Source organism: Nomascus leucogenys, chromosome 11 (genome assembly GCF_006542625.1).
Source record: "Nomascus leucogenys isolate Asia chromosome 11, Asia_NLE_v1, whole genome shotgun sequence".
Classification (NCBI taxonomy): domain Eukaryota; kingdom Metazoa; phylum Chordata; class Mammalia; order Primates; family Hylobatidae; genus Nomascus; species Nomascus leucogenys.
The window spans coordinates 118649042-118671993 of record NC_044391.1 but is presented as its reverse complement, the minus strand read 5'-3'; the positions used below and the strand labels follow the sequence as shown (position 1 = coordinate 118671993).

General features: G+C 42.2%; 1 protein-coding gene across 2 annotated transcripts in view; it reads left to right on the top strand.

Annotated features, from left to right (window-relative positions):
* Positions 1-22952, top strand: part of LOC115837326 (run domain Beclin-1-interacting and cysteine-rich domain-containing protein-like) — a 36121-nt gene that overhangs the window by 5866 nt on the left and 7303 nt on the right. For both annotated transcript variants that reach the window (XM_030823047.1, XM_030823046.1), the window contains exon 2: positions 11601-11754. In XM_030823047.1, coding sequence (XP_030678907.1) covers positions 11601-11754 — 154 coding nt within the window. The remainder of the gene's footprint in view (positions 1-11600; positions 11755-22952) is intronic.

Here is a 22952-nt window from a genome sequence, read left to right as displayed (position 1 = left end):
ATCTGACATCTGCCTTCATAGCATGGTTATGTAAGTACCCATTTCCCCCATTACGTTCTGAATTCTCTGACAGATGGGACTCTTCCTCTTTAACCGCTATAACGCCTCTTTAAGCACCAGTGCCTAGCGCAGTGCCTGACATGTAGTGGTGTTCGCTGAATATTTGTTTGAGGAATGAAGACGTGAACGTTGTGGTCATTCCTCTTACAGTTGGGCAGATGCTAGTGGAACTGTTGTCATTGGAAGTGCCACTTTCTTCCCATTTATCCTTTTTTCACATTTTTAAATTTCCTGTTTTCTTTCTTTCCCGTCCCTCTTTGATTATGCCAGGGGTTAACAGTTTACATAGAACTGGTAGCAAAGCAGGGTGATCACATGATTTTAAAGCAAACTAGCAATTGCTAGTTCGATTTTTAGTACAAAAATTACAGAAACATATTCTTGAAGCTCTTGGGGAAGCTGCTGTTGTCAGAACCCAGGAGGGGACTGCAAGGACTCTAAGCCTGAAGCTTTTCTCAGTATTCCTCTCCCCACAGCTGTTTCTGTTTTTTAAAGGGTTCTCACATTGTTGCCCAGGCTAGACTTGAACTTTTGAGGTCAGGCAATCCTCCTGCTTCAGCCTCCCAAGGAGCTGGTACTACAGGCATGTGCCACTGTGCCCAGCATGCCTTTTACATTTAAATCATCTACCTGAAACTGAAAAGACTGAAACACTTTGTCTTTCCTCCCGTGCCATTGCTATTAAAGTGGTGGTGTGTGCCTGCTTTACCTTGTTTGTAAAGCATTCTGTTACCTAGACAGTATAAGATGAACCTGGTGAAGTAATAAGATTGTCTTTCTTACATGTCTCATGAAATCAGCCTTGTTGTGCTGCAGTAACACCTTGACAGTTTCTTCCATTCGGTCAAGCAGATTTAAGTCTTTACCATGTAAAAGTCATATCCCGTATTTGAGGAAGTCCTTCCTAGCTTTCCTACTTCAGTGAGAGGACCAACAGCATCAACAGGGCCTTGCAATCCGTGCTTACCCACAGACTTGACCTTGGTTTAAACGCAGTGGAGATACTCTTTGGATGTGGAACACTGTAACCAAACTTCATTATGCTGCAGACTGTCCAGTCCTTTACAATTTTTGGCAGAATTTTCTTTTTAAGCAGAATGGGTAAGAAGGCTTTATTCTAGGTACCCTTCCTGATTTTGTTGGATTTATTAGATTTATGCAATGGAAGTTCACAGGGGGAAAATGACAGAGAAAAGAGAATATTATTCTCTGCTCTATGTTAATGCTTCCCCTAGATTGTCGGTTACACCCTCCTCTGTGAAGCAATTGTTGTCTCCATTTTACAGTGAGGGAATTGAAGCTTCAGGAGTTTAAATGGCTTGGTCAAGAATGTGGATCTAGGCCAGGTGAGGTGGCTCACGCCTGTAATCCCAGCACTTTGGGAGGCTGAGGCAGGCAGATCACTTGAAGTCAAGAGTTCGAGACCAGCCTGGCCAACGTGGTGAAACCCCATTTCTACTAAAAATACAAAAATTAGCTGGGCATGGTGTCAGGCACCTGTAATCTCAGCTACTTGGGAGGCTGAGGCAGGAGAATCGTTTGAACCTGGGAGGCAGAGGTTGCAGTGAGCTGAGATCGCACCACTGCCCTCCAGCCTGGGCGACAGAGCAAAACTCAGTCTCAAAAAAAAAAAAAAAAAAAATAGAATGTGCATCTAGTTTGTGTGCAGCTAAGATTCAAATTCAAATTCAGTTTGAATGACTATGATGTCTATTTTCTTTTTACTGGGTGACATTTTCTTCCTGCTTATTAAAATACAAAAGATCTGTAATCCCAGCACTTTGGGAGGCTGAGGCGGGCGGATCATGAGGTCAGGAGTTTGAGACCAGCCTGACCAACATGGTGAAACCCCATCTCTACTAAAAAATACAAAAATTAGCTGGACGTGGTGGCGGGTGTCTGTAATTCCCAGCTACTCAGGAGGCTGAGGCAGGAGAATCGCTTGAACCCAGGAGGCAGAGGTTGCAGTGAGCCGAGATCGCACCACTGCCCTCCAGCCTGGGTGACAGAGCGAGACTCTGTCTCACAAATAAAATAGGCCGGGCGCGGTGGCTCACGCCTGTAATCTCAGCACTTTGGGAGGCCGAGGCAGGTGGATCACGAGGTCAGGAGATGGAGACCATCCTGGCTAACATGGTGAAACCCCGTCTCTACTAAAAATACAAAAAATTAGCCAGGCGTGGTGGCGGGCACCTGTAGTCCCAGCTACCCGGGAGGCTGAGGCAGGAGAATGGTGTGAACCCGGGAGGTGGAGCTTGCAGTGAACCGAGATCGCACCACTGCACACCAGCCTGGGCAACAGAGCGAGACTCCATCTCAAAAAATAAAAAATAAAAAATAATAAAATACAAAAGAAATAGAAGATACATAGTCCGTTTCCTTCAGGAAACAAGCTATATAATATTAAATAACAGTCTTAAAGTATTTTTAGAAGGAATGGTATCGCGACATCATATGCTTTTGGAGTTCTAATAAAGGAGCTATAGTGGGTCAGATTATTTAGAACCTTTTGAGAGAAAGTTGAGTTAGAGCTGGACCTGAATCCCTGAATGGGGTGAGAACAGGCATTCCAGGTGGAGAGCTCTGCATGAATAAAGTCATGGCAGTAGAGTGAGCTTGGCACGTTTGTAATAGTGTGTGATAAGGTCCCTGTACCTAACCTGAGGAGTACTGGGCAGCAAAGTCAGTATTTAGATTGGGGCCATTGATGGAGAATTTTTCACCTCCATGCTAAGGAGTTTGTTGGTGGTTAGGTTTCTGACATAAGGGATTTTTCATCCGTATGTTGAATCCACTGATTGTTGAAATTCAATACATTTGATGTTACTCAGGCATTAAATAGGTGTCGAATTACAAAGCACACCTGCAGGTACTGCTTATTCCCTCCTGGACATTAAGATTCTCCTTTGGCTGCGTGCAGTGGCTCACGTCTGTAATCCTAGCACTTTAGGAGGCCGAGGCAGATGGTTGCTTGAGCCCAAGAGTTTGAGACCAGCCTCAGCAACGTAGTAAGACTCCAGTCTCTACAAAAAAAAAAAAAAAAAAAAAAAAGATTCTCCTGTCAGCCATGAAATGTGTGGGACTGGCCAATGGTTACATTCTCCCAGGTGCCCCAGAGCTGAGAGACTATATAAGAGAGTCAAGTATGTTTTTCCTATAAGCATGTTATTTATTTAAAGCATATTATTTATGTAAAAAGGAGCACATTCAACTACACAGCCTGCAAGTTAAATACTAGATAATTAAAAACAGAAAATATATAGCCAGATAAGAAGAAAAAGTAAACACACATGTGATAGTCTCTCGCTACCTCAGTGTTACCAATAATTATTTCACCTAATTCTATTTTTTTCTACCTGAAGGAAGAACCCATTACTTCTTTCCAGGAAGTACTTTCTGGCATTAAAAGTCCCAGGGGCACTTGCCTGACCACAGTCTTTCAACGTAGAAGCCCCAGATACTTGAGTATTTTAAAAATCCTTTATGGTGCTTTCCAGCTTCTGGTTTGTTCAGATTATTGATCCTTTTTTTGTGGGAAGGGATTTTTTTAGTTTTTTTGTAGAGACAGGATTTTGCATGTTGCCCAGGCTGGTCTTGAACTCCCGAGCTCAAGCAATGCGCCTGCCTTAGCCTCCCAAAGTGCTGGGATTACAGGTGTGAGCCACCACACCCAGTCTGCTGATCCTTTATTAATTGCTAGTATCAGGAAAGGCCTAAACAATTCCACTCTTCTCTACAGTTCCCCCATATTACTAAAGGTAACCACTAGTAACATATTATTTCTTTTCGTATTTTTATGTGGAGATCGTAAATCTAATTTTACATTCTGCTTTTTATACTTTAATATGCTATAATTAGCTTTAGAAACTTTTTGGTCAAAAGTTTTCATTCTTTGTGGTATTCCATCATGTGGATGTCACACCTTTCTTCCTCCACTTTGGGGATCAAATCATTACCTGACTTGGGACAACCTGACTTTCAGCTGTGATCCATGGGCCTGTCCCAGATAAAGAGCTTACTGTGGAAGGGACATGCCAGTAAGCTGAAGCTGTTTCCTTTACCACTAAAAAGAGTATTTGGGGATTGAAGATAGACCAATATGTATTTCTTACCTTGAATCTCACTTTGCAGTTGCATAGTACTTTCACTTATTTACTATTTATCATGTATTTAATATATATCACATATAAGATACTCACATGTCATATATTTTTAGTGATTATGTTTTAGTTATGTATTAGTTATATAGTGTAATACTTTACAGAGTTTTGTAGCTTTTTACTTTAATCTTGAGTGTTACTTATTATAACATGGTAAGCTTAAGACTGAGTTGGCATCTAGGAAAACTGTTTTTCCCCAGATATACTTATTTCAGTTACTGAGGCATTTTCTGTTCCTCTTTAAAGGAGGGATGTGGTCAAGATCCTCCCAGAAGAAGGTAGTTGGGATTTTATTCTGAGATTGGCTTCATTGTGAGTTGATGAAAATGATTTATGTAGAGATGGGTTATACTCTCCCTGCCACTTAGGCCTGGTTCCATCCAGGCGTAGGTTGAGACAGTTAGAAAGATGTGCATTTAGTTTATGGTGATTAAAGGAGAACATTCTGTATAATGGCAGAAGTGGCTCTACCAAGAGCTGCTTTGAACCAGTTCACTTCCAAGGTCTTGATTGTGCTCATATAAAGATGACATGTGAATACAGGGTGATACCATTCAAATAACTATTACCAAACAGGTAATAGGAAAAACTGACCTTATCTGCTGAAAACATGGTTAAAGAATAGGGACAGGATATATATATACACGTATATATATATATGTGTGTGTGTGTGTGTATGTGTATATATATGTGTATATGTATATGTGTATGTGTATATATATGTGTATGTGTATATATATGTATTTATATGTGTGTGTATATATATACGTATATATACACATATATATGTATACGTATAGATATCGTTTTTTTTTTCTTTTTGAGATGAAGTTTCGCTCTTGTTGCCCAGGCTGGAGTGCAGTGGCGCGATCTCGGCTCACTGAAACCTCCGCCCCCCAGGTTCAAGCAGTTCTCCTGCCTCAGCCTCCCGAGTAGCTGGGATTACAGGCATGTGCCACCACGACTGGCTAATTTTTGTATTTTTTTGGTAGAGAACGGGGTTTTTCCATGTTGGTCAGGTTGGTCTCGAACTCCTGACCTCAGGTGATCTGCCCACCTCAGCCCCACAAAGTGCTGGGATTACAGGCGTGAGCCACTGCGCCTGGCCGGGAAAGGATATTTTATTTCTCCATTGTGATCTGTTTACTTGCATCTAAGATTCAGGCATAATGGTTTAATCAAACCAGTGTGTATGAGCTTCAGTTGAATTTAGTATTTCAACTCTCTGATACTGATAATTATATCATTAGGATAAATGATCCTAAAAAGATGAAGACACTAAAGAGATAGGCAATATAAAAATATGTAAAATAGGACTTCAAAAATTCCAGATTTGGGGAGGAATGCAGTTAAAGTATAGGTTTTGTTTGTTTCTTCCTTTTCCTATCTTTATGATCAAACTTAAGTTGCTGTCAGTTTAAAATAACTTTTTATGGGCCTGGCATGGTGGCTCACACCTGTAATCCCAGCACTTTGGGAGGCTGAGATGGGCAGGTCACTTGAGGTCAAGAGTTTGAGACTGGCCTGGCCAACATAGTGAAACCCCGTCTCTACTAAAAATATAAATATTAGCTGGGTGCGGTGGCAGGTCCTGTAACTCTAATTCCAGCTACTCAGGAGGCTGAGGCACGAGAATCGGGTGAACCCAGGAGATGGTGGTTGCAGTGAGCTGAGATCATGCTACTGCAATCCAGCCTGGGTGAGAGTGAGACTATGTCTCAAGAAAAAAAAGAAAATTAAAAATAAATAAAATAACTTTTTATAACTACAAAATGTGTTTTGTAAGCCTCATGCTGACTACAAAGCAAAAACCTGTGACACACCAAAATTGAAAAGCAAGGAATCAAAGCACACTACTAGAGAAAATCAACTGCCACAACGGAAGACAGTAACGGAAAGAAAGGAACTGTAAAAAAACTAGAAAACAAGTAACAGACCTTACTTATCGATAATTACCTTAAATATAAATGGGTTAAATTCTCCAAATAAAAGACAGTGACTCAATGAATTTTTAAAAACCATTCAAATAAGCCCCAACCATATGCTGCTTCCAAGAATCTCACTTCACATGTGAGGACATACATAGACTTAAAGGGATGGAAAAAGATACTCTATGCAAATGGAAACCAAAAGACAGCAGGAGTAGCTATACTTATATCAGAGAAAATAGACTTCAAATCCAAAGCTGTAAAAAGAGTCAATGGCATTATGTAATGATAAAGAGTCAATTCAGCAAAAGGGTATAACAGTTGTGTGTGTGTGTGTGTGTGTGTGTGTGTGTGTGTGTGTGTTTATATATTAAGGTGTTCCCATGTTGGATGCCTGTATATATGCATGCATGCATCCAACATGGGAGCACCTTAAATATATAAAGTGAATATTAGTAGACCTAGATGGGGAGAGAAAGTCTGATACAGTAACAGTCGAGAACTCTGATACCCCACTTTCAGCAACGGACAGATCATGCAGACAGAAAATCAAATAAGAAACAGCAGTGTTAAACTATATCCTAGACTAAATTGTCCTAACAGACATCTATAGAACATTCTGCTCAATAGCTGCAGGATACACATTCTTCTCAGCAGCACATGGAACCATCTCCAGGATATATGGTATCATATGGTAGGCCACAAAACAGGTCTCAACAAACTTTTAAAAATTGAAATCATATCAAGTATTTTTTCTTTTTTCTTTTTTCTTTCTTTTTTCTTTTTGAAATGGGGTCTCACTCTGTCATCCAGGCTGGAGTACAGTGGTGCAATCCCAGCTCCACCTTTGCCTCCTGGGTTCAAGCAATTCTCCTGCCTTAGCCTCCTGCGTAGCTGGGATTACATGCACGCACCACCACACCTGGCTAATTTTTTTTGTATTTTTAGTAGAGATGGGGTTTCGCCATGTTGACCAGGCTGGTCTTGAACTCCTGACCTCTAGTGATCTGCCCATCTCGGCCTCCCAAAGTGCTGGGATTACAGGCATGAGCCACCACGCCTGGCCATTCAAGTATCTTTTGTGACTACAATGCAATACAACTAGAAATCAATAACAAGAACAACTTAGGAAACTATACAAATATGTGGAAATTAAACAACATGCCCCTGAACAACCAGTTGGTCAATGAAGAATTAAGAAGGAATTAGAAAATTTATTGAGACAAATGACAGTGGAAACACAACATACCAAAAACAGTGGGATACTGCAAAAGTAGTACTAAGAGGGAAGAAAATAGCAATTAACATCTACATCAAAAAAGTAGAAAGATCTCAACCTAATGTTGCACCTCAAGAAACTAGAAAACGAGGACAAACCAAACCCAGAATTAGTAGAAGGAAAGAAATAATAAAGAGCAGAGCAGAAATAAATGAAATAGAGAATGAAAAAAATATACATATATATAAAAGATTAACAAAAGAGTTGTTTTTTTCAAAAGATAAAATTAAGAAACCTTTAGCTAGACCAAGGGGGAAAAAAGACTCAAATAAATAAGATCAGAGACAAAAAGGAGACATTGCAACTGACAGCACAGAAATACAAAGAATCACTAGAGGCTGTTATGGGCAACTCTATGCTAACAAATTGGAAAACCTAGAAGAAGTGAAGAAATTTGTGGACACATACAGCTTACCAATACTGAATCATGACGAAATAGAAAACCTGGACAGACCAATAGTGAGTAATGAGATGGAATCGGTAATGACTCTCCCATCAAAGAGAAGCCCAGAGCCTGATGTCGTCACTGCCGAATTCTACCAGACCTTTAAGGAAGAACTAATACCAGTTCTTCTCAAATTATTCCACAAAATCGAAGGAGAGAGAATTCCTCCAAACTCATTCTACAAGGCCAACATTATCCTGATACCAAAGCTAGAGAGGGACACAGGAGGAAAAACTACAGGCTAGTACCCCTGATGAGTATAGCTGCAGAAATCCTTCACAAAATACTAGCAAACCAATTCTAATCACTGCACATTAAAAAAAAAAAAAAAATCAGAAGATAGCCATTGTCGGTGAGGATGGGGAGAAAAGGGAACCTTTACACGCTGCTGGTGGGAATGTAAGTACAGCCATTATGCGACACAGTCTGGAGGTTCCTCAAAAAGTTAAAAATAGAACTACTGTGTGATCAAGCAATCCCAATACTGAGTATATATCCAGGGGAAATGCAATCAGTGTATCAAAGCGATATCTGCACTCCTCTATTTATTGCAGTGCTATTCATGATAGCCAAGATATGACATCAACTTAAATGTCCGTCAACAGCCAGGTGCGGTGGCTCATGCCTGTAATCCCAGTACTTTGGGAGGCCGAGGTGCACAGATCATGTGAGGCCAGGAGTTTGAGACCAGTCTGGCCATCATGGCGAAACCCCGTCTAACTAAAAATACAAAAATTAGCCAGACATGGTAGCCTGCACCTGTAGTCCCAGCTACACGGGAGGCTGAGGCAGGAGAATCGCTGGAACCTGGGAGGCAGAGGTTGCAGTGAGCCAAGATCATGCCACTGCACTCCAGCCTGGGTGACAGAGTGAGACTCTGTCTTAAAAAAAATGTCCATCATCAGATTAATGGCTAAAGATAATGGGGTATGTATACACTATGGAATACAATTCAACCTTAATTCTTTCAGTTTTGGCAACATGGGTGAACCTGGAGGATGTTACATTAAGGGCAATAAGCCAGGCACAGAAAGACAGCTGTCACATGCTATTACTCGGTAATCTAAAAAGTTGTTCTCATGGAGGTAGAGAGTGGAATAGTGGTTGCCAGAGGATGAGGAGGGTTGGAGGGAGAAGGGGATGGAGAGAGATCAGTCAACAGGTCCATGGTTATAGTTAGACAGGAGGAGTACGTTCTGGTGCTCTGTTGCACAGTAAGGTGGGAGAAGGGTATGGAGAGAGATCGGTCAACAGGTCCATGGTTATAGTTAGACAGGAAGAGTACGTTCTGGTGCTCTGTTGCACAGTAAGGTGGGAGAAGGGGATGGAGAGAGATCGGTCAACAGGTCCATGGTTATAGTTAGACAGAAGGAGTACGTTCTGGTGCTCTGTTGCACAGTAAGGTGGGAGAAGGGGATGGAGAGAGATCGGTCAACAGGTCCATGGTTATAGTTAGAAGGAGTACGTTCTGGTGCTCTGTTGCACAGTAAGGTGGGAGAAGGGGATGGAGAGAGATTGGTCAACAGGTACATAGTGATAGTTAGACAGAAGGAGTACGTTCTGGTGCTCTGTTGCATAGTAAGGTGGGAGAAGGGGATGGAGAGAGATTGGTCAACAGGTACATGGTTATAGTTAGACAGTAGGAGTACGTTCTGGTGCTCTGTTGCACAGTAAGGTGGGAGAAGGGGATGGAGAGAGATCAGTCAAGAGGTCCAAGGGGACAGTTAGATAGGAGGAGTATGTTCTGGGGCTCTGTTGCACAGTAAGGCGGGAGAAGGGCATGGAGAGAGATTGGTCAACAGGTCCAAGGGGACCGACAGATAGGAGGAGTACGTTCTGTTGCACAGTACGATGACGAGGGTTAACGGCAGTGTATGGTGTAGTTCAGAATAGCTGGAAGAGAGGTTTTTGAATGTTCTCATCACAGGGAAATGATAAATATTTAAGGTGATGGATATGCTAATTACTTTGTTGCGATCAATGCACAATGTACCCATTGTATACTATCAATATGTACAATTATGTATCAATCAAAATTTTTTTAAAAGGTGACACTAAATACGGTAGCTATGTAAATCAAATTTTTACAGAAGTTTTCTTCTACATGAGCAGATACCAAATATAGATTGTTTGCTGTATCTTAGAATAAAAGCCACATTCTTTTGTAGCTTTGGCACCTCAGGGACACTTCCTTGTGAGGAAGGGAAATTCTTCAGCTTTGTCCAGAGGAAATTATAGGTAGATCTGAGCGCTCAAAGTTTCTAAGATGTCAGTGCTAATTTTGGAATCAAAGCCCTAGGATGATAGAGTACTTAATGTTTGCTTTTGGGATTTATCATGATGTTCTTTTTTTTTTTTTTTTTTTTTTTTTTTTTGAGACAGTTTCACACTTGTTGCCCAGGCTGGAGTGCAATGGAGTGATCTCAGCTCACTGCAACCTCCGCTTCCCAGGTTCAAGCAATTCTCCTGTCTCAGTGTCCCGAGTAGCTGGGATTACAGGCATGTGCCACCACGCCTGGCTAATTTTTGTATTTTTTGGTAGAGATGGGTTTTCGCCATGTTGGCAGGCTGGTTTCCAACTCCTGACCTCAGGTGATCCACCCGCCTCAGCCTCCCAAATTGCTGGGATTACAGGTGTGAGCCACTGTGCCCAGCCTCATGATGTTCTTTAACAGTTAACCCTGTAAATCAGTACAGAATGAATCAGAACACAGGTATGCAGAGTCACGTCATGAGTCAGACTGATTCTCAGGCCTGTGAGACCGGATTGTAACCTGTTGGCACATGTGAAAACTGTGTCCTAAGAAATCAGAGGCTAGTTAGCTCTGAGGAAGAGGCATAGGAGATGCAGAGTCACTGGGCAAAAGTTGGTGGTCCATTGGCCTCTGCGATGGCCGCTTCTTACAGTATAAGCATAAATGACATTTTAGTGACCGCCTTAGTCCTACAGTTTCTGTCCTTCACGATGCTGTAGTTAGCGCTTGGAAATACAGGAAATAGGAAGTTGTTTTTGCCTTTTTTGTTTGGCAAAAGATGTCTGGTTCTGCATGGATGCCTTCATCTTTTTGTATATTGTGCAGGTACTGTCGTTGTTAAGAAATGGATCTTAGGCTGAGTGCAGTGGATTACATCTGTCACCCCAGCTCTTTGGGAGGCTGAGGTGGGAGGATCACTTGAGGCCAGGAGTTGGAGACTACCCTGGGCAGCATAGTGAGACCCCATCTCTACAAAAAATTTAAAAATTATCTGGGTGTGTTGGTGCACATCTGTAGTTCCCAGCTACTCGGGAGGTTGAGGTGGGAGGATCACCTCAACCTGGGAGGTTGAGGCTGCAGTGAGCTGTGATCGTGCCACCGCACTTCAGCCGGGGTGACAGAGTAAGTGTCTCAAAAAATAAAAATGGATCTGAATGGGTTATACCCCTATAAAGTTAGGGTTATAAGCTACTTATGTGAGGATTGAGTGAGATAGTAGATGAAAATCCCTTTACAAAGCATAATGTACCATTTGAATGTGAAGGTTTTTGCTTTTTGTTTTTTGTCTTTATATTAGTATCGTTCATAACTTTAATTCTCTCAGAGTTGAGTTTTGCCCCCAAGTGAAAATTAAGAGGGGACAGAATGTTAGGATGTGGGGCAGGAGGCTCCTCGGTTTAGACTTTCTTTGATAGGATCAAGATCAAGTACAGCAAAGGTAACTAACCATTGGTGTAACTGATGCCCTTGCAGGAGGGAGCACTGGCAGTTGCTGGGTAATTTGAAGACGACGGTGGAGGGTTTGGTATCAAGCAACAGCCCCAACGTCTGGTCTAAGTATGGTGGCTTGGAGCGGCTTTGCAGGGACATGCAGAGCATCCTCTACCATGGGCTGATCCATGACCAGGTACGCAGAACTCCTTTTTTTGCCAGATTGGCTGACTCACTTGTTGAAAAGAAACAGTCACATTGGCAGGGAGGAGATGAAGGCCACTGGTCTGTGAACTCCCGAGAGCAGCTGTGACTTAATACATTTTTTTAATACACAGAACGTTTCACATCGTGTCTGATGGGCCACAGATGTTAATGGAATGAATAAATCACTGGGTAGGACAGCAAATCAGCAACAAAAGATTAGGTCAACTTAAAACTTTCCTGTTGTTGCTGTAACAAGTAACTATAAACTTAATGGCTTAAAACAACACAGATTTATCATCTTACAGTTCTTAAGATCGAAGTCCAAAATGAGTTTCATGGGGCTGAAACCAAGGTGTCTGCAGGGCCGCACGCCCTCTGGACGCTCCACAGAGAATCCACTTCTTTGCCTTTTCCAGCTTCTCTAGGTTTCCTGCATTCTTTGGCTCTTGACCACTTCCTCCATATTGAGAGCCAACAGCATAGCACCTTCAAATCTCTCTCTGCCCCCTGCCCTTTTTTTTTTTTTTGAGACGGAGTCTCGCTCTGTCACCCAGACTGGAGTGCAGTGGTGTGATCTCGGCTCACTGCAAGCTCCGCCTCCTGGGTTCAAGCGATTCTCCTGCCTCAGCCTCCCCAGTAGCTGGGACTACAGGCGCCTGCCACCACGCCTGGCTAATTTTTTGTATTTTTAGTAGAGATGGGGTTTCACTGTGTTAGCCAGGATGGTCTCAATCTCCTGACCTTGTGATCCGCCCACCTTGGCCTCCCAAAGTGCTGGGATTACAGGCATGAGCCACCGTGCCGGCTCTCTGCCCCCTTTGTTTGTTTGTGTTTTGAGACGGGGTCTCACTCTGTCACCCAGGCTGGAGTGCAGTGCCTTCATCTCGGCTCCCTGCACCCTCGGCCTCCCGGGTTCAAGCAATCCTCCCACCTCAGCCTCCCAAGTAGCTAGGGCTGCAGGCGCACGCCACCACACCCGGCTAATTTTTGTATTTTTTGTAGAGACAGGATTTCACCATGTTGCCCAGGCTGGTATTGAATTCCTGGTCTCAAGTGACCCTCCTGCCTTAACCTCCCAAAGTGCTGAGATTATAGACATGAGCCACCATGCCCAGCCCTCTCTGCTTTCACATCCCTTTCTCTCCTTATGGACCATTCCTGCCTGCCCCCTCTCCTTATGACCATTCCTACCTCGCTCTTAAGGACTCTTAAAATTACACTGGGCCCACGTGGATAATCCAGTATAATCGCCCCATCTCAAAATCCTTAATCACACCTGCAAAGTCACTTTTGTCATAAAAGGTAACATTCCCAGGTTCTAGGAATTAGGATGTAGACATCTTGGAGGACCAGACTTAGCCAACCACAGCCAGGAAGCTTTTTCTTCTGAATCTTAGTTTTGGTTTTAAAACCATGCTGTTTTTTCAGAAGTAGGTAGGATAAAGGAAGAAAAACAGCCAAGGCAAAAATATGTTCACTTATTTCTGACTTTCATGCATGAAATGTTTCTACAGAATGAGAAGGTGGCCAGGCACAGTGGCTCACACCTGTAATCCCAGCACTTTGGGAGACTGAGTGGGGCAGATCACTTGAGATCAGTTTAAGACCAGCCTGGCCAACATGGTGAAACTCTGTGTCTACTAAAATTACAAAAATTAGCTGGACGTGGTGGCATGCACCTGTAATCCCAGCTACTCAGGTGGCTGAGGCAGGAGAATCGCTTGAACCCGGGAGGCGGAGGCTGCAGTGAGCCAAGACCGCCTGAGCGACAGGGTGAGACTCTGTCTCAACAACAACAAAAGAATGAAAAGGTGAAACTCCATGTGCTCAGTTACATTAAAAGTACTTTACTATGGGAAATCTTTTTGTCTAGAAGCCAGTGTGTTCTAGTGATAATTAATTGCTTAGGCTTGATAAGATTGGTGTAATTAGAATCAACGTCTCTTTCCTGAAACAAAATAATCAGCTCTTCCTGTGATTCTTTTTGAGTTAGAATTTTCATCTTGTTCCCTAAATCTAGACTTTTGTTATTACTATCTTTACTTCAAATTAATAATGGGAAGAAAGAATTAATGTGCTTTCTTTGTAGGAATAGTGAGACTTTATCCTCAAAATATCTGTGAAAACTAGCAGGCATAAAAGTGACTAGGGAAAAGAAGAGTTAGTAGTTAACTCATGTTAACTATGACACGAGTAGTTAATAGGTAGTGTGGCTCAGGGTAGAGCCAGACTGCCTGGATTCAGTTTTCAGCTCCTTCATGTGTTAGCTGTGTAACCGTGGGCAAAATACTTAACCTCTTCGTGCCTTAGTTTCCTCCCCAGTGAAATGAGGTAGCATCTGTCTACCTCTAGGGTTGGTGTGTATGTAAAGCATTAAGAGAATAGGAATAGCTCTCCCAGTATGTGCTATGATGAGGAGGAAGAGGAGGAGGGTACAATGACTCATTAAATTTTCCTCCTGGCATCCTAGGACAATCCGAGAACTATTTATAGAATACTGTCATATTTAGAATACCCTTTGAGTTTTACTTTATAGATACGTTGTTGATGCTTATGAATGGTAGTTTGATTGTAGCTTAAATTTTTAGAATATAATCTTTACTGATGTTGAGTTTCCTTTTCTTTTTTTTTTCGAGATAGAGTTTCGCTCTTGTTGCCCAGGCTGTGGTGCAATGGCACGATCTCGGCTCACCACAGCCTCTGCCTCCTGGGTTCAAGCAATTCTCCTGCCTCAGCCTCCCGAGTAGCTGGGATTACAGTCATGCACCACCACGCCCAGCCAGTTTTTGTGTTTTTAGTAGAGATGGGGTTTCTCCGTGTTGGCCAAGCTGGTCTCGAACTTCTGACCTCAGGTGATCTGCCCACCTTGGCCTCCCAAAGTGCTGGGATGACAGGCATGAGCCATCGCGCCTGGCCGAGTTTCTTTATATCCTCAAAAACTCTGTCATCAGCTTTGAGTTTTGAAGTGAGTAGAATCCAATAATACTTAAAGGTTTCTGCTTTCTCTTTGGCAGTTACTCCATTTGCAGTGTTTTAAATAAATTTTGGTTCTGGAGAAAGTTGTCAAGTGAGTCATTGGGGTTTAGTATCCTCCTATTTAAAAAAAAAAATCAGACCTCACAAATACAGGCATAATTGTGTGTTCTAACTCACGTCCTCCCCTGTCAGGGCCTAGTATAACTACCTGGAACTCTAAGCTCGTCTTTCTTTTTTATCAGAATTTATTCTCAGCCAGCAATCATGTTGGAAAAGAGCTAATCAACTAATTGGTATTAAAGTATGTATACTTGGCTGGGCGTGGTGGCTCATGCCTATAATTCTAGCACTTTGGGAAGTTGAGGCAGGAAGATCACTAGAAATTTGAGGCCAGGAATACAAGACCAGCCTGGGCAACACAGCAAGATCCCTATCTCTGTAAAAAATTTTAAAAATTAGCCAGCCATGGTGGTGCATGCCTGTAGACTCAGCTACTCCAGAGGCTGAGGTGGGAAGATTGCTTAAGCCTGGGAGGTTGAGGCTCCAGTGAGCTGTGATTGTGCCACTGCAGCCTAGACTGAGACCCCGTCTCAAAAAAAAAAGCAAACCCAAAACAGCAAAAAGCACCATCCTAGGACTGTGGAGGCAACGTTGTATCATAGACTGACAAAAGTCTTCGGAATCGGTTAGAGCCTAGATCAGAATCTAGACTCATTGCTCACGGCCATGGGAAATAAAGCGACATAGCAGTTAAAATTACGGACTTTTGAATCAGACTGCTCACATTTTAATCTCAGCTTCGCCATTAACTGAGGGGTGCTGGGCAAATTATATAACTCTTTTGTCTTTGTTTTCTCTTTTTTTTTTTTTTTGAGATGGAATCTCGCTCTGTCTCCCAGGCTGGAGTGCAGTGGCGTGATCTCAGCCCACTGCAAGCTCCGCCTCCCGGGTTCACACCATTCTCCTGCCTCAGCCTCTCCGAGTAGCTGGGACTACAGGCACCTGCCACCACGCCCGGCTAATTTTTTTTTGTATTTTTAGTAGAGACGGGGTTTCACCGTGTTAGCCAGGATGGTCTCGAACTCCTGAGCTCATGATCTGCCCACCTCAGCCTCCCAAAGTGCTGGGGTTATAGGCATGAGCCACCGCACCTGGCCTGGAATTTTTTTTAATGCAGTTCTGCCGTATGCCCTTCTCTCTTCTTACTCTGTGTATTTTCCTGAAGCAGTCTCATCCACTCGCATTGCACGATCACTCACCCATTGATGACCCCCACCTCAGGGTTCAGCAGGTTCACCTCTCTGCTGAACTCTAAATCCAGAAGACTAGCTGTCTCCTGTACCTTACTGTCTGGCTGTCTTTCAGGCCCGAGCACAACATGACCAAAACTAAACTTATGTTCTCTCATGAGATTGCCCTTCTTCCTATTTGTGGCATTTACCTACTCAGTCTCCCAAGTCAGAAACTTGAGAATCCTGCCAGCGTGTTTTACAGAAACTCAGTGCAAGTTTCCCAGGTTGCTGACCAAAATAGCTACCAGATTAGTGGCACTGCCACTCAATGGGTCAGGTACTTGTGTCCTAATAGCAAATGGGTTCTTCTCTTGGCCCTGTTACTAATATTAAACTGTCATCTAGAGTAATCACTTCACCATATTACAAGACAGTTTCACTATCTGTGCCTGAAAGAGAAATGCAAGTCAAATCAATGAGAATCTCAAATGAAAGCTGCTTGATAAATGCAAAACACTATTCACATATCTTGTTATAGTTATTAAAAGTGAGAATATCTGGCCAGGCACGGTGGCTCATGCCTGTAATCCCAGCGCTTTGGGAGACTGAGGTGGGTGGATCACCTGAGGTCAGAAGTTTGAGACCAGCCTGACCAACATGGTGAAACCCCATCTCTACTGAAAATACAAAATTAGCCGGGCATGGTGGTGCATGCCTGTAATCCCAGCTACTTGGGAGGCTGAGGCAGGAGAATCGCTTGAACCTGGGAGGTGGAGGTTGCAGTGAGCTGAGATTGCACCACTGCACTCCAGCCTGGGTGACAAAAGCGAAACTCAGTCTCAGAGAAAAAAAAAAAAAGTGATAATATCTGTGAAAGTATCCGGTCATCAGAATGAAAAATATCAAAGCATATGATCATCTGCAAAATAGCAGTAGTATTTTTAATTTTTTTCATTTGTTTTTATTTTATCTTTTCTCTCTCCTTTTTTACGTGCCTCCTATCCTGAGAACCCCAGTAGTGTTAGTAATCAGAAGCAGAGCAAATCAGGCAGATTTGTCATATGGACACACACACATTTAGCAACTGCAGGCTCTAGTGGGAAGAATCAAAGATCCGTGCCAGTTTCCTTGCTGCTCTGTTCTGCCTTGTAAAGATCTGAGAATTAAAGTCTGTGTCAAGAACTTGTTTTCCCTTTCATTTCCTCCCTCTGAAAGATGAGGGCTTTCAAAGGTTTCAGGCTGCTGCGTCATCACCGAGCTATTCTGGGTGTTGTGCCCTTGTTGGGAGGAGGGGCTGATACAGTGATTCATGCTGCTCATGTCCCCTGTGGGCTTTCAGGAGGATGCATTATGGAATGTGAATTGTATTTTTAAAAATTCACTCAGGGCCTTAGGAAAGCTGTAACATCATGATCGTATTCTTAGAGGGATCTCATTTTTCTTGACAGCTGCATCTGGGCTACCTTTTTAGTCCTTCCAGAAGGCAAGGCATATTTGATAGCCTCTTTTCTGTTGCTTAGAAATGTGGAGACATTTAGCCCCTGAGATTGCTCAGCTGAATAGGAGAAGTGAAAGGATTCCTCCTTTTGCCACCATCAAGAAGAAACTAGTTCTTGGCAGCATAGATGGTCCAACTAAAAAAAAAATCAATAATAAAAAAAAGACCTCTGTGGTTTTTTTCTGAGTATGTAATGTAGGTAATATATTTTCTTTGTTGAAAATTCAGAAAATACCAAAAAGACTTTAGAAGAAAGTAAATCTCACCCATAATCCCAACACTAAGCAACAGTCACCACTCTAACATTGAGGTATATTTTCTGCTTTTTTCTATGTATTTATGTGTTTTAAAAAATATATTAAGGTTGTACCATATCTATCACTCTATAACTTGAAAAATATTTAATTTTTGAACACTGTATTTTACGTAGCTAGATAATCAAAAAGTATAAAACTGTATACAGTGAAAAGTCTTGCTCCCTTCTGATCACATACGAAACTACCATTTACTAGTTTCCTTACAGATAATTTTTTTTTTAATTAAAAATTTTTTTTAGAGACAGGGTCTCACTATGTTGCGAGGGCTGGTCTCAAGCTCCTGGCCTCAGGCAGCCTCCCACCCTGGCACCCAAGGTGCTGGGATTACAGGCATGAGACACTATGCCCAGCTCTTCCAGAGAATTTTTATGCTTATAAAAGCAATTACCAATGATTTTCTTTGCTATACCTGCAAGTTTTTAAATATAAATAATAGCATACTGTAGTAACTATTCTGTATCTTGCCTTTTTCACTTAATATGTTTTGTAATTCATCCGAAATCATTACATAAAGAGCTTCTTCATTCTTTCTTACAGCTGTCATTTTATAATATTCCATTGTACATATGTACCATCACTTATTTAGCCAGTCCCCTGGTGAATGGATAGATTGTTTCCAATCATTTGCTGTTAGTAACAGTGCTTGTATGTAAATAATTTTGCCCTTTACTGTAGGATAAATTCCTAGAATTCTTAGATTAAAGGGCATGTGCATTTGAAATTTTGATAGCTATTGCTAAATTACTCTCCAGGAAGTTATGTATATAAATATCCTCACCAGAGGCTGGGCGCGGTGGCTCACGCTTGTAATCCCAGCACTTTGGGAGGCCAAGGCAGGTGGATCACGGGGCCAGAGTTCGAGACCAGCCTGGCCAATATGGTGAAACCCTGTCTCTACTAACAATACAAAAATTAGCTGGGCTTAGTGGCATGTGCCTGTAGTCCCAGCTGCTTGGGAGGCTGAGGCAGGAGAATCGCTTGAACCCGGGAGGCGGAGCTTGCAGTGAGCCAAGATCACGCCACTGCACTCCAGCCTGGGTGACAGAGCAAGACTCCATCTCAGAAAAAAAAAAAGTAGAAGATTACACTTCTCTTAGCTTGAAAAGATATTATAAGTGTCATTGAATTTTTTTCCCTGTGAACTTTTTCCTATTTTATTACTATTTTCAATAGATTTAGTCTTTTCCTACTGATTTATAGATGTTCTTTATTTATTGAGGAAATTAGTCCTTTGTAATGGGAGTTGCAAATATTTTTTCCTAGTTTGTCTTTTGATATTTTTTTTTTTTTTTTGAGATGGAGTTTCACTTGTTACCTAGGCTGGAGTGCAATGGCACAATCCCAGCTCACCACAGCCTCTGACTCTGGGGTTCAAGCGATTCTCCTGCCTCAGCCTCCCAAGTAGCTGGGATTACAGGCATGTGCCACCATGCCCAGCTAATTTTGTATTTTCAGTAGAGATGGGGTTTCACTATGCAGGTCAGGCTGATCTTGAACTCCTGACCTCAGGTGATCCACCCACCTCAGCCTCCCAAAGTGCTGGGATTACAGGCGTGGGCCACCACGCCCAGCCGTCTTTTGACATTTCTTATGGTGGCTTTTACTGTGCCAAAATATCTGACTTTTAGTAAGTCAAATTAATCAGTTCTTTTATGACTTCTCTTAGGGCTTTGTGTGGTGCTTCGAAAGGGCTTTTCTACTGTGTGATTTTTTTTTTTTTTTTTTTGAGACAGAGTCTCACTCTTGCCCAGGCTGGAGTGCAGTGGCGCGATCTCAGCTCACTGCAACCTCTGCCTCCTGGGTTCAAGCAATTCTCTTGTCTCAGCTTCTCGAGGAGCTGGGATTACAGGTGCACACCACCACGCCCAGCTAATTTTTGTATTTTTAGTAGAGACAGGGTTTCACATATTGGCCAGGCTGGTCTCGAACTCCTGACTTCAAGTGATCTGCCTGCCTCGGCCTCCCAAAGTGCTGGGATTATGGGCATGCGCCACCACACCCAGCCTACTCTGCTATTATTAAGAATGTTTTCCCATGGTTTTGTCTATTACTTTTATGGCTTAGTTTTTACATTCAAATTGTTCTATCTGTAATTTATTTGGAATGTATTTAATTTCCTATGCATTTGTATCAACTTCTCGATTTCTATTCTGGTGTGTTCTCTGTTTATTTGCCATCACCACTCAGTTTTAATATAGTAGCTTTTCAGGCTGGGCATGGTGGCTCACACCTGTAATCTCAGCACTTTGGGAGGCAGAGGCAGGCGGATCACCTGAGGTGGGGAGTTTGAGACCAGCCTGACCAACATGGAGAAACCCCGTCTCTACTAAAAATACAAAACTAGCCGGGCATGGTGGTGCATGCCTATAATCCCAGCTACTCGGGAAGCTGAGGCAGGAGAATTGCTTGAATCTGGTAGGTGGAGGTTGCGGTGAGCTGAGATCGCGCCATTGCACTCCAGCCTGGGCAACAGAGAGAAACTCCGTCTCAAAGAAAAAAAAAAACCCGTAGTAGCTTCTCATTATGGTAGTGGGTAGTTCCTCATTCTCACAGCATCTGTTGGTGGTGGTGGTGATGGTGGTGGTTTTTTCCTCAACATTCAAACATTTGTTCTTTTATTTATTTACCCTGTGAACTCCACACCATTTTTCGATAAGAACAGGAAAAAAACTTCTGATGCAACATGATCTAGATCACTAACTGATTGATGAAGTGAGGGAAATCAAGTAATGATAATATATGTAACTCAAACATCTTATTTTAATTTAAAACAAATTTATATCTATTCAACAATCTTAGGATATTGGGTCAAAGCCTATTCTGTGAGTATGGGCCCACTGATGGAGTCTGTATCATCTTTCTTATATAAACTATGCCGCTCATACATCAGATAGAATTTCCAGTTTCAATTTCTTTTATACTGAGCCAGCAATTTAAAAAATCCTGTAGTATGAATATAAAATTTTCATTTTTCGTTTTTCCCCTAACTTCTGAAAATCGTCTTGCCTCCACCTAATTCGGTATCAACTCTTTATAGTGACTTACCTTTATTGAAAAGGCTTTTCAGAGCATAGTAGTGTTTATAAATACAGTCATTTCTTCAGTGTGCATAATCATTACTTCAAATGTGAAATTATAACAAGTACAACTGACAGGAATAGGTTTGGGAACAAAAATAACTGATTCTTGGTAAGCCACAACTCAATCGGTGGGAGTAAAAGTGCATGTTTGTTCTAGAGAATTATCTATACCCAACTTGAGTGCTTCTTTGTCAAGGTCGGGAGAATTGGAAAGTCATTCTTTCAGCAAAGAATATAGCATTGCTCTTTTTTTTTTTTTTTTTTTTGAGTCTACCACTGTAGTCTTTTTTTTTCTTTGTAGCATTGCTTTTAATGTGTATATATTACATGTGTACCCTAATTTAATCAGTACTCTACTGATAAATGTTCAAGTTGTTTACATACAGGCTGGGTGCGGTGGCTCACGCCTGTAATCCCAGCACCTTGGGAGGCTGAAGTAGGTGGATCACCTGAGTTCAGGAGTTCGAGACCAGCCTGGCCAACATGGTGAAACCCCATCTCTACTAAAAATACAAGAAGTAGCCAGGCATGGTGGCGGACACCTGTAATCCCCGCTACTCAGGAGGCTGAGGCAGGAGAATTGCTTGAACCCAGGAGGCAGAGGTTTCAGTGAGCCGAGATCGCACCATTGCACTCCAGCCTGGGTGACAGAGCAAGACTCCGTCTTGGAAAAAAAAAAAAGTTGTTTACATATTTTTCTTTATTTGCTATTATAAAAAATGCTAAACATTCTTTTTTTATGTAAAGAAATTTATTAATAAAATTTATCCCTCTCTCTGTTCCTTTATGATTTGCACTTTTGTAGCAAGGAAAGACCTGCTGAATCAGAACTTGCATTATTATTATTTTTTTTTTTTGAGACATAGTATTGCACCGTTGCCTAAGCTGAAGCACAGTGGCTTGATCTCAGCTCACTGCAACCTTCACCTCCCAGGCTCAAGTGATTCTCCTGCCTCAGCCTCCCGAGTAGCTGGGACTACAGGCATGTACCCCATGCCTGGCTAATTTTTGTATCTTTAGTAGAGACAGGGTTTCACCATGTTGACCAGGCTGGTCTCGAACTTCTCCTGACTCAGGTGATCCTCCTACCTCAGCCTCCCAAAGTGTTGGGATTACAAGTGTAAGCCCCTGTGCCCGGCTTGATTTGCACTTCTGCTTTTAAACATTGAAAGTTTTATCTGCATAGAAATCCAATACCCTTACTTTTCTTAGTGGATTTGTAGTTTTCTTTTTCCTTTTTAACTCTTCAATACAGCTGGAATTTATTCTGGAATTTATAAAATAAATCATATTTATTTTATATGATTTGAGGAGAATGCCTAAATTGGTCTACTTCTAGCCAGCCAATTTTCTCAACAATATTTCCTGAATAATCAATTTTTCCATTTTTTTCCCCAATGAAAAAGTAGTTTAAGGGTTTAAGTTAGTTTAAAATTTTGTCTGAAGAAAAGAAACCAATTTTACATGCTTTTCTTTTTTTTTTTTTTTTTTTGAGACCGGAGTCTTGCTCTGTCACCCAGGCTGGAGTGCAGTGGCGCGATCTCGGTTCATTGCAAGCTCCGCCTCCCGGGTTCACGCCATTCTCCTGCCTCAGCCTCCCAAGTAGCTGGGACTACAGGCACCCACCACCACACCCAGCTAATTTTTTTATATTTTTAGTAGAGATGGGGTTTCACCGTGGTCTCGATCTCCTGACCTTGTGATCCGCCCGCCTCGGCCTCCCAAAGTGCTGGGATTACAGGCCTGCGCCCCCGCACCGGGCCCCAAATTTACATGCTTTTCACTTAAAAATGACATAATCAAGAGACATGCTGGAGTTGATATCCCACGGCTGCCCAACCCTGGCTGGCCACTTAAAATCCACTCAACCAGATACCTGAATCCCTGCCACACTACCACCAGAATACTAAAGGTCTTCATGATGTTTATTGTCAAAAGAGCCTGCACATCTGACATTTCCGGTTCTCACTTCTACCCTCCCAGTGTAGAGGCGAGAAGAAAGACTTTTTAGAAAGAAGCACCTCTGACTGTTGAGGTGGTTTTAGATCATGTATTAAGTTCTGATATATCTTAAGGTCTTTTTC